Raw genomic sequence first — 11,301 nt, forward strand, 5'->3', positions numbered from 1 at the left:
CTCCGTGTTTCACTCCAGTCTCAGAACTACAAATCCCACATTATCAGGACAACCTTAAAGTAATGTTAGTGTGTACCACAAAACCTACGTTAGTATGTACGACAAAACATATGTTAGTGTGTACCGCAAAACCTACGTTAGTATGTACGACAAAACCTACGTTAGTATGTACGACAAAACGTATGTTAGTGTGTACCACAAAACCTACGTTAGTATGTACGACAAAACCTACGTTAGTATGTACGACAAAACGTATGTTAGTGTGTACCACAAAACCTACGTTAGTATGTACGACAAAACCTACGTTAGTATGTACGACAAAACGTATGTTAGTGTGTACCACAAAACCTACGTTAGTATGTACGACAAAACATATGTTAGTGTGTACCACAAAACGTATGTTAGTGTGTACCACAAAACCTACATTAGTATGTACCACAAAACGTATGTTAGTGTGTACCACAAAACGTATGTTAGTGTGTACCACAAAACCTACGTTAGTATGTACGACAAAACATATGTTAGTGTGTACCACAAAACCTACATTAGTGTGTACCGCAAAACGTATGTTAGTGTGTACCACAAAACCTACGTTAGTATGTACGACAAAACGTATGTTAGTGTGTACCACAAAACCTACGTTAGTATGTACGACAAAACGTATGTTAGTGTGTACCACAAAACCTACGTTAGTGTGTACCGCAAAACCTACATTAGTGTGTACCACAAAACCTACGTTAGTGTACCACAAAACCTACATTAGTGTGTACCAGAAAACCTACTGGTACGTTAGTGTCTACCACAACCTACATTAGTATGTACCACAAAACCTACGTTAGTGTCTACCACAACCTACATTAGTATGTACCGCAAAACCTACATTAGTGTGTACCACAAAACCTACGTTAGTGTCTACCACAAAACCTACGTTAGTGTACCACAAAACCTACATTAGTGTGTACCACAAAACCTACTGGTACGTTAGTGTCTACCACAAAACCTACGTTAGTGTACCACAACCTACATTAGTGTGTACCACAAAACCTACGTTAGTGTGTACCACAAAACCTACGTTAGTATGCAGTGGCGCCGCCAGGATTCAATTTCAATGTACGCACAGAAACGGCAAAATACAACAACAAATGGAAAAATACTTTTTTAAGACAAAATCTAATGTTTTCAGTATCAGTGAAATCAGTAGTGTATATCATGGTGATAGGCCCCGGTGCAAATAGTTTTTTGTGCCCTCCATCTGCGCCCTAAACACAAGCGCACGCTTGTGAGCACTCCACGCACGCACACACACGCTTGGACACGCACGCACAGTACGGTATGATAACTCTCCCGGCCCGGGGAGAGTGACATGCATCGGCTCGGCCCACAGTGCTCAGCAGCAGAGAGGTGACGAGACTAGAGCCGAGCTGTATTGTGTAGTGGAGAGGGGCCAACACACGCTATGCGTAATTGCGCACACACGCGTGATCGTCCTCTCAAATGCGGCTGCGTCTCTCCAGGTCACTGTGTGAGAGAAAGAAAAGCTCCGACTTGCTTGGGCAGACGTTGTTTGGTGTCACCCGCTGAAATTTAAATATCTAGCCCACCTTCAAAATAAGTACGCACAGTGCGTACAGGATTCCGGCTGGCGGCGCCACTGTTAGTAAGTACCACAAAACTTACGTTGACTTTAGACGACAAAACCTACGTTAGTGTGTATACCACAAAACCAAAGTTAGGTTTAGACGATGCGTCACTTCTAAACAATACGTGACTCGTGTTGTCCACCACACTGGCGGTGACCAGACCTCCGGTTGAACCAGTGAAAGTGTGTGCGTGTGTGCGTGCGTGTAAATGGGTGTTCATCATTTATTCATGTTCCCAGAGACAGATGGTCTGAGCGTGTGATGTCATCTGTCATTAAGACTAACTGTAATCACAAACACTGACTGACCTCCGGGGATCAATGAAGCGTCTTCTTCTGCAGCGTTGAACCACCGCAGAAACACTTCAGATACAACATCCAAATGATCTCCATCTAATGTTAAACCTACGATCCATGGTCTCTTCTTACCATCCATCGAACCTCGCTAACGCCTGACTGACGCCTTCACATGAATCATTTTGGATCAGCGGCCATTATTTTTACCTCTGAAGTGCTAGTGGAGGTTTTTTGCTCCCACAATGAAATTGACCATTAACAGGTGCTCCAGCTCCGTTTGCTGCTTCATCTGGACTAAAGACGTTGATCATGCGCCTCGACCTGATGATCGCCAAACAGAGCTGCAGATGTCGTAGGTCACATGGGAGTCATCCAGGAAGTCAACGTTCTCCAGAACCATCCAAGCTGAACTCAACTCGACGATGACGGACTCCCACCAGGTAACACCTCCCACCAGGTAACACCTCCAGCTGTTCCAACAGAATCCACGCATCAGGCTTTTATTTTGACAGAATCAGACAATAGAATGAAAAGAGCGACTTTTATTGTGAAAGATGTGTAATATAGAAGGAGGATGAGTGATGGAGGAATCGGATGGGAAACAACAACTCTGTGTGGTGTGTGTGGGGGGGGGGGGGGGGTCATAAAGTACAGGAAGCAGCTCTGTAAGTACAGTTGAACTGTGTCAGACCTGATTAAACATTAAAGTGATGGCGATCTGGATCCAGTCCAAATGTTTCCCATGATGCTCTGAGACCGCAGTGTGGAGCCGAGAAGCTCCTCCGACTGAAACAAAGACGCTAACGTTGGTTTTGCCGTCTAAAGCTAACGTTTAATGAACCTGGTGTTTCCATTCAAGTTATTATGTATGTATTAGATCAGTAACCTGCTGGAAGAACACATCACCTCCTCCACCTCCCCTCTCTCTCCCCCCTCTCCTCCACCTCCTCCCTCTTTCACTCCTCCTCCACCTCATCTCTCTCCCCCTCTCCTCCTCCTCTCTCTCCCCCTCTCCTCCACCTCATCTCTCTCCCCCTCTCCTCCTCCTCCTCTCTTTCCCCCCTCTCCTCCTCCTCCTCTCTCTCCCCCCTCTCCTCCACCTCTTCACTCTCCTCCTCTTCCTCGCCCCCTCTCCTCCACCTCCTCTCTCTCCCCCTCTCCTCCGCCTCTTCACTCTCCTCCTCTTCCTCTCCCCCTCTCCTCCACCTCATCTCTCTCCCCCTCTCCACCTCATCTCTCTCCCCCCCCCTCCTCCTCTCTCTCCCCCCTCTCCTCCGCCTCTTCACTCTCCTCCTCTTCCTCTCCCCCTCTCCTCCACCTCATCTCTCTCCCCCTCTCCTCCTCCTCTCTCTCCCCCCTCTCCTCCGCCTCTTCACTCACCTCCTCTTCCTCTCCCCCTCTGCTCCACCTCATCTCTCTCCCCCTCTCCTCCTCCTCTTCACTCTCCTCCTCTTCCTCTCCCCCTCTCCTCCACCTCATCTCTCTCCCCCTCTCCACCTCATCTCTCTCCCCCCCCCTCCTCCTCTCTCTCCCCCCTCTCCTCCGCCTCTTCACTCTCCTCCTCTTCCTCTCCCCCTCTCCTCCACCTCATCTCTCTCCCCCTCTCCTCCTCCTCTCTCTCCCCCCTCTCCTCCGCCTCTTCACTCTCCTCCTCTTCCTCTCCCCCTCTCCTCCACCTCATCTCTCTCCTCCTCTCTCTCCCCCCTCTCCTCCACCTCTTCACTCTCCTCCTCTTCCTCTCCCCCTCTCCTCCACCTCCTCTCTCCCCCCTCTCCTCCACCTCTCCCCCCTCACTTCCACCTCCTCTCTCGCCCCCTCACCTCCTCCACCTCCTCTCCCCCTTCCTCATTCTGTCTCTCTCCATCTCGCTCTCTCTCCCTTCCTCCACCTCCTCTCTCTCATCCACTCCTCCACCTCCTCTCCCCCTTCCTCATTCTGTCTCTCTCCATCTCGCTCTCTCTCCCTTCCTCCACCTCCTCTCTCTCCCTTCTCACCCCCACCTCCGCTCTCGCTCCCCTCACCACCTCCTCTCCTCCACCTCCTCTCTCTCATCCACTCCTCCCCCTCCTCTCTCCCCCTCTCATTCTGTCCCTCTCCTCCTCTCTCTCTCTCTCTCTCTCTCTCTCTCCCCCCTCTCGCCTCCACCTCCTCTCTCGCCCCCCTCACCTCCTCCTCTCCTCCACCTCCTCTCTCGCCCCCCTCACCTCCTCCTCTCCTCCACCTCCTCTCCTCCACCTCCTCTCTCCCCCTCTCCTCATTCTGTCTCTCTCTCCTCCTCTCCTCCTCCTCTCTCTCCTCCACCTCCTCCCCCCTCCTCCTCTTGTAATTACGCGTGCCAGTCACCTGCCCACCCCCCCCCCCCCCCCCCCCTCCTGACTTCCCGTCGTCCTCTCTGATCGGAGCGTTCTGATTGGCTGAGGTCCTCCTTTAGATTAGAAGCTCATTAAGCGTGTCCGCCTCCTTCAATGAAGACGCTCCTCTCCATTAAGAAACTCCCGCTCGGCCCGCGTGCGTGGCGTGCGTGGCGGCTGCAGCCAAACTCTAAAGAAAGAAAGAAAACCTTCATTGAGTCAAATCAATTGAAAAACATTTGCAAATCCTCCATTATTCCCGGATTTTCTCGCCTTTCTTCTCCGCCGTCTCGCGGACAAAAGCGCGCGTAGCGGCGGAGCTCCGGGGCGCCGGCGGGGCCGAGCCGGGGCCGCGGCCGCCGGAGGAGCCCTCCGAGCGGCTACACGACGCACCGAGCCGCCGGATGACAATATGTGGGGAAAAAAATGAAAAAAGAAAATGTAATAATAATAATATTAATGTTGTAAATACGGACACATGAAATATAAAATCATATTTATATGAAGGAAGAAGGAAAATGGGCTGAATCACATTCAGTTTAATATTTATTCTATATATTATTTTATAAAATGAATGTTTAAATCAAATTTGAAATAAGCCTATACGACTTCATCAGTCACATAAACAGGTTGAATTATTAACAATGTGCTTCACTTTCATCTGTAAAAATATTTATTAAATATACGATTCAGAATAAACATTTTTATTATTTTCTTCTCATTTCTCCTCGTTAGTAATTCATTTATTGAATTCAACATTCTCAGAAATAATAATCTGCTCTTTAAAATCATCATTTATGAATTAAACCCAAATTAAAACCATGTTTCAACAACAGACTGTGTGTGTGTGTGTGTGTGTGTGTGTGTGTGTGTGTGTGTGTGTGTGTGTGTGTGTGTGGACAATAAATGTTTAAAAGCTCATAAATACAGATCAGAGTGAAAGGGAGAATAATAATCGTGTTGGGAGACGACGGGAGGAGGAGGAGGAGGAGGCTGAATGGAGGGATGAAGAAAGCAGCTGTTGTCGTGGTAATCTCTCCTCTAATCTGTTTTCCTGCTCTGTCACTCACACTGCTGCACACCTCCTTCTCCTCCTCTCCTCCTCCTCTCCTCCTCCTCCTCAGCTCACATTCCACCATTGAAGATTTCACGTTTAAGTAAAGTAAAAGTAGTAGAAATGTAAAAATGAAGTAGCGATGATGTTTAGTTTTATTAATCAGTAAAACACAAATATACTGCCTGTTAATATTATTATTGTTATCATTATTATATTATATTATATTAATATTATCACTAGTACATTTGTATTTAAACCGTCAGCTTTTCAAATATCTATGTTGCTTCTGAATAAGATAATTCACCTCGTCTCTACAGGTGAGTAAACCTGCTGACTCACAGTTCTATACTAATACTATAGTATTAATACTATCATAGTACTATTAATACTATCATCCTGCTTGTAGAGCCTTCTGCAGCTTCACTTAAAAACCATTGTAAATTATACATTTTATAATTTGTACATTTTTCTAAAATATAAATTGAAAACTGTTCTTCAGAGGATCTGGACCTTGTCCTGGTCCTGGACCTGGACCTGGTTCTTTTTTTGTGTTACAGCATCCGGAACATCACCTTCCAGACTGAGCTTCGTGACACGTTCAATACGGGATCAGTTTGATGACGTCACTCAGAGTTTTTTTTCTGAAGTTTTATATTTTTGAGATTAATTTAAAAATCATTAAACGTGCTTCAATGTGTTCACAGGTCCAGAAGTGATCCGGTTCAGTCCGGGTCACCTGAACGTATCACTACCAAGTATTCTAAATGAGTCCAGGATCCCGGTCCAAGTCGAGGACCAGCAACCAGGTCTCTAACTGCTGGTCTGAGGTCTGCTGCTGTTGTCTCATTGAGCCCTAATTGAGGGTCTCTACGGTGTCACGAGCCGGAGCTCTCTCTCTCTCTCTCTCTCTCCCACTCTCTCTCTCTCTCTCTCTCTCACACACACACACACACACACACACACACACACACACACACACACACACACACACACACTTCCCTCCTCCTCTGTCTAGAAATGCTGGAGGAGGTGACTGCAGACAGACGGGCTGTATATAGACCCGGTCCCTCGGAGACCCGCATCACTCTGAACTCTTCCTTCATCCGCAGAAGAAATACCGGCAGCGACGTCACCACTTCCCGTTAAAAACGGAGAAACCACCGGTGGACTCGCTCCGCACTCTGCCTCCGGGGGTTTTTTTCTGTTTTTTTTTTTGTTGCAAAGTTTGATTCCCTGGAGGACCCGGTCCCCTCGGTCTCCTCCGGTCCCCTCGGTCTCCTCCGGTTCCCTGCCCCCGGCTCCCTCTGCAGCTCCCGGCCCCGGCGCCTCCCGCCCCGCTATGGGCTCCGTGCTGCCCGGCTCGTCGCTGGGCCTGAAGCCCGGCTTCAAGCCGCCGCTGTCCCTGGCGGACATCATCACCTCGGACATCCTGCACAGCTTCCTGTACGGCCGCTGGAGGCACGTGCTCGGCGAGCAGCACCACCACCTGCCGCAGCAGCACGAGGACCCCCGCACGGCGCCGGGCGCGAGCCCCAAGACCGCGTTCACCGCCGAGGTGCTCGCGCAGTCCTTCTCCGGAGGTCAGTGACGACGAAACCAATTAACCAATTCAATTTACCTGCTGGTCCGTTAACCGTCTGATCGATCCCGATCAATCATGACGTCACTCTGACTCACGATTTAATTAAATACCGACATTCATCACTTTTTTATTTTATTAATGATTTCGTTTTATTAGATTTGTATTAAACAATAAGTAAATGATAGAATTATTACAACACGCTGCAGATCCATTCATCATTTTTAGTTTCTGTCTTTTCTGTCGATGGAAATATGTAAAATGAATAAATGCGAATTATAATATTAATTATTGTTAATTAATGAGCCTGTCGACGAGCCTATCAATGACTGATCAATGACTGATCAGAGCGTTTGATCGCCGTGAAGCCGCGTTGTGACGCATCAGTTTTTCCTCCAGCATCCTTAATAACGTGCTCATTAACTCGTGGATGGATTAATTGTGTGTTTAATAATGTGTATTAATTATTAAAAATGATCGTAATGATGTGAATAAATATCAATATCAATAGAAATAGAAATAAAACAAAGCTGCGCTCGCGGCCTTTTCACTCTCGTTTATTAATTCTTTTTAAATTCTCTACTTTAATGTTTTTGTGAAATTCGTTTCCGTTTTCGGTAGAATTCGTTAGGAACGATTTCTGAGAGCCCGGCGGACGTTGGCCCGGGGGTCCCGACCCTCCCGGTTCGGTTCTACCGGATTCTTTCTGCTGCGGTCGCTGCGCAGGAATGTAAATCCGGTTTCTGCGTCGTGTGGACGGAATCCGCTCAACTCGCTCCTGATGGCATTCATGACTTTCTCCTCCTTTCTTCTCCTCTGGTTTAGAATTCGGATTATCTCCCACTTTTATCTGCGTTTTAATCTCTTTTCTACTTAACGTCGCCGCCGGTTTCACGCTCCGCGGCGACCGTGAAACCGGCGGCGACACTTCTCCGCCGCGCTTCGCACTTTTCCTTCTCAACTGTAATTTAATTCTCTTTATTGCAGACTCGTTAGTATTGTATCGATCGGCCTCTCCGCGCGAGACTCGTCCGCACTTGGAGCTCTCTGATCTGCAACATGAATTGAGATTTGTACGGCGGCGCCGCGGGCGGCGGGCGGAGCCGCGGCACAAAATGCGGCTATTGAAGGAGAAAAAAGGAGCACTTAACCTCCTTTCTCCGTGTGCCAAGGCTCAGCATCATGCTGCTTTCACTGTTTGTGGGAAACTTCAGCTTTACAACATCCCGACACACGTTCTCCTGCAGAACAGCTGAGCAGACGGGAGGGACGGATGACGTCACTGTTACTGTCAAGAGGTTCTTTTCTTTCAGACTCTAAAAAAATATAATCAATTAATGTGTTTTCTTTTCTTTGTTTCAGAAGTCCAGAAGTTGTCCAGTCTGGTTTTACCCAGCGAGGTGATCATCGCTCAGAGCTCCGTCCCAGGTAAACACCTCCAACACCTCACCTGTAGATCCAACACCTCACCTGTAGATCCAACACCTCACCTGTAGATCCAACACCTCACCTGTAGATCCACACACCTCACCTGTAGATCCACACACCTCACCTGTAGATCCAACACCTCACCTGTAGATCCACACACCTCACCTGTAGATCCACACACCTCACCTGTAGATCCACACACCTCACCTGTAGATCCAACACCTCACCTGTAGATCCAACACCTCACCTGTAGATCCAACACCTCACCTGTAGATCCACACACCTCACCTGTAGATCCACACACCTCACCTGTAGATCCAAAACCTCACCTGTAGATCCACACACCTCACCTGTAGATCCACACACCTCACCTGTAGATCCAACACCTCACCTGTAGATCCAACACCTCACCTGTAGATCCACACACCTCACCTGTAGATCCACACACCTCACCTGTAGATCCAACACCTCACCTGTAGATCCACACACCTCACCTGTAGATCCACACACCTCACCTGTAGATCCACACACCTCACCTGTAGATCCAACACCTCACCTGTAGATCCACACACCTCACCTGCGGGTCCAACACCTCACCTGCGGGTCCAACACCTCACCTGTAGATCCACACACCTCACCTGTAGATCCACACACCTCACCTGTCTGGCCTTCTCATTGTTTTTATTATTTAGCACAAACATCACGACCAAATATACAAAATCATTATTTTTCTCTGGTGTTTCATTGTCACATTTTATAACGTATATAACGGTGTGTGTGTGTGTGTGTGTGTGTGTGTGTGTGTTGGGTTTAAGGTGAAGGTTTGGGGATTTTCTCTAAAACCTGGATCAAGGCAGGAACTGAGATGGGTCCGTTCACCGGACGCCTGATCTCCCCTGAACACATTGACCTGTACAAGAACAACAACCTGATGTGGGAGGTAAACAACACAACACAACACAACATAACACCAACACAACACAACACGATAACAACACAACACCAACACCAACACAACACCAACACAACACAACACGATAACAACACAACACCAACACAACACCACACCAACACAACACAACACCAACACAACACCACACCGACACAACACAACACAACACAACACCAACACAACCCAACATAATACCAACACAACACCAACAGAAACACAACACCAACACAATACCAACACAACACAACACCAACACCACACCAACACAACCCAACATAATACCAACACAACATAACACCAACACAACACAGCATAACACCAACACAACACAGCATAATACCAACACAACATAATACCAACACAACACCAACAGAAACACAACATAATACCAACACAACACCAACAGAAACACAACATAATACCAACACAACACCAACAGAAACACAACACCAACACAACACCACAGATAGTTGTAGTCCTGATGCAACAACCCGATTTGTGTCAGGTGTTCAACGAGGACGGGAGCGTCCGGTATTTCATCGACGCCAGTCAGGAGGACCAGAGGAGCTGGATGACCTACATCAAGTGTGCCAGGAACGAGCAGGAGCAGAACCTGGAGGTGGTGCAGATCGGCAGCAGCATCTTTTACAAGGCAGTGGAGGTCAGTGAATGCACCGCACAACCCCTCGGGTGCTGAAACTCCTGTTCATATTTCACTTTAAATAATTATATTATTTATAATTCTATAAAGTCCAAAATGTGCTTCATACAAGGCAGGAAATATAAATGAAAACATCGTATGAATTAAATCTCAAAGTCACATAAGGAATCTTCCGACAACAAATACATGAAATAAAGCCAAATTAAAAATCTGAGTTATATGACAATTAAAATCAAGAAGACCGATAAAGAAGAGTTGAGCTGTGTGTCGCCCTCTGCTGGCTGAAATGTTAAAGAGTAACTCCAACGGTCTCTGAACTACACATAATATGATAACAGTTTCCATCTCAGGCCTTCAGACTACTTGACGACTTGATGTTTCTGTCCTCAGACGATCCCCCCGGACCAGGAGCTGCTGGTCTGGTACGGAAATTCCCACAACACCTTCCTGGGGATCCCCGGGATTCCTGGAGGAGACGAAGAACAGAGCAAGAAGACCAAGACCGGTACAGATTATTCAGATTATTCCGATTATTATTAACATGATCAGGAGTAAATGTACCTATAATGCAACACCAGTCTCTCCTCCTCTTCCTCCCAGATGAATTCCACACCTGTGAAGGCTCCTCTTCTTCCTCCTCTTCATCCTCCTCCTCCTCCTCCTCTTCCTCCTCCTCCACCAGCGTGGGCCGCATGCGTTGTGTCATCTGCCACCGCGGGTTCAACTCCCGCAGCAACCTGCGCTCTCACATGCGGATCCACACGCTGGACAAACCCTTCGTCTGCCGCTTCTGCAACCGGCGCTTCAGCCAGTCGTCCACGTTGAGGAACCACGTCCGGCTGCACACCGGCGAGCGCCCCTACAAGTGCCACGTGTGCCAGTCGGCCTACTCGCAGCTGGCCGGCCTAAGGGCGCACCAGAAGAGCGCCAGGCACCGGCCCACCGGAGAGGCCGGCGCCGCGGGCGGGGGCGTGGTGGTGCACGCGGGTCACTCACCTCCGCCTCACCCCCCACAGCTGACCTCTATGCCCCACCCAGCATCCCTGGTCCACCACATCCCCACCATGGTGCTGTGATGGGGGGGCAGACGGACGGACGGACGGACGGACGGGCGGGCAGACGGACGGACGGACGGACAGACAGGTGGACGGACGGACGGGTGGACAGACGGGTGGACGGGTGCACAGATGGGTGTCTTCTAACTTCGGGGTTTGGACACAGCGAGACCATGACGGTAGTTACCAGGTAGCCAGATGAATCCGGAGAACATAGAAATAAAACCGAGTAGAAGGGACATTCTCTCATTCAAATCCCTGTAGCGTGATGGTCATGGCATG

At 48.5% G+C, this 11,301-nt stretch overlaps 1 protein-coding gene across 1 annotated transcript; it reads left to right on the forward strand.

Annotated features, from left to right (window-relative positions):
- The first annotated feature begins 6,590 nt into the window (after positions 1 to 6,590).
- On the forward strand, positions 6,591 to 11,301 carry LOC311023087 (PR domain zinc finger protein 12-like). Its single transcript, XM_084024754.1, has 6 exons — positions 6,591 to 6,924; positions 8,286 to 8,351; positions 9,167 to 9,291; positions 9,809 to 9,964; positions 10,355 to 10,469; positions 10,565 to 11,301. Exons 1-6 carry the CDS (start codon positions 6,684 to 6,686, stop codon positions 11,038 to 11,040), a joined length of 1,179 nt encoding a protein of 392 aa, XP_083880880.1. The 5' UTR covers positions 6,591 to 6,683; the 3' UTR covers positions 11,041 to 11,301.

This window comes from Eutrigla gurnardus (genome assembly GCF_963514095.1).
Source record: "Eutrigla gurnardus genome assembly, chromosome: 13".
NCBI classification, from domain to species: Eukaryota; Metazoa; Chordata; class Actinopteri; order Perciformes; family Triglidae; genus Eutrigla; species Eutrigla gurnardus.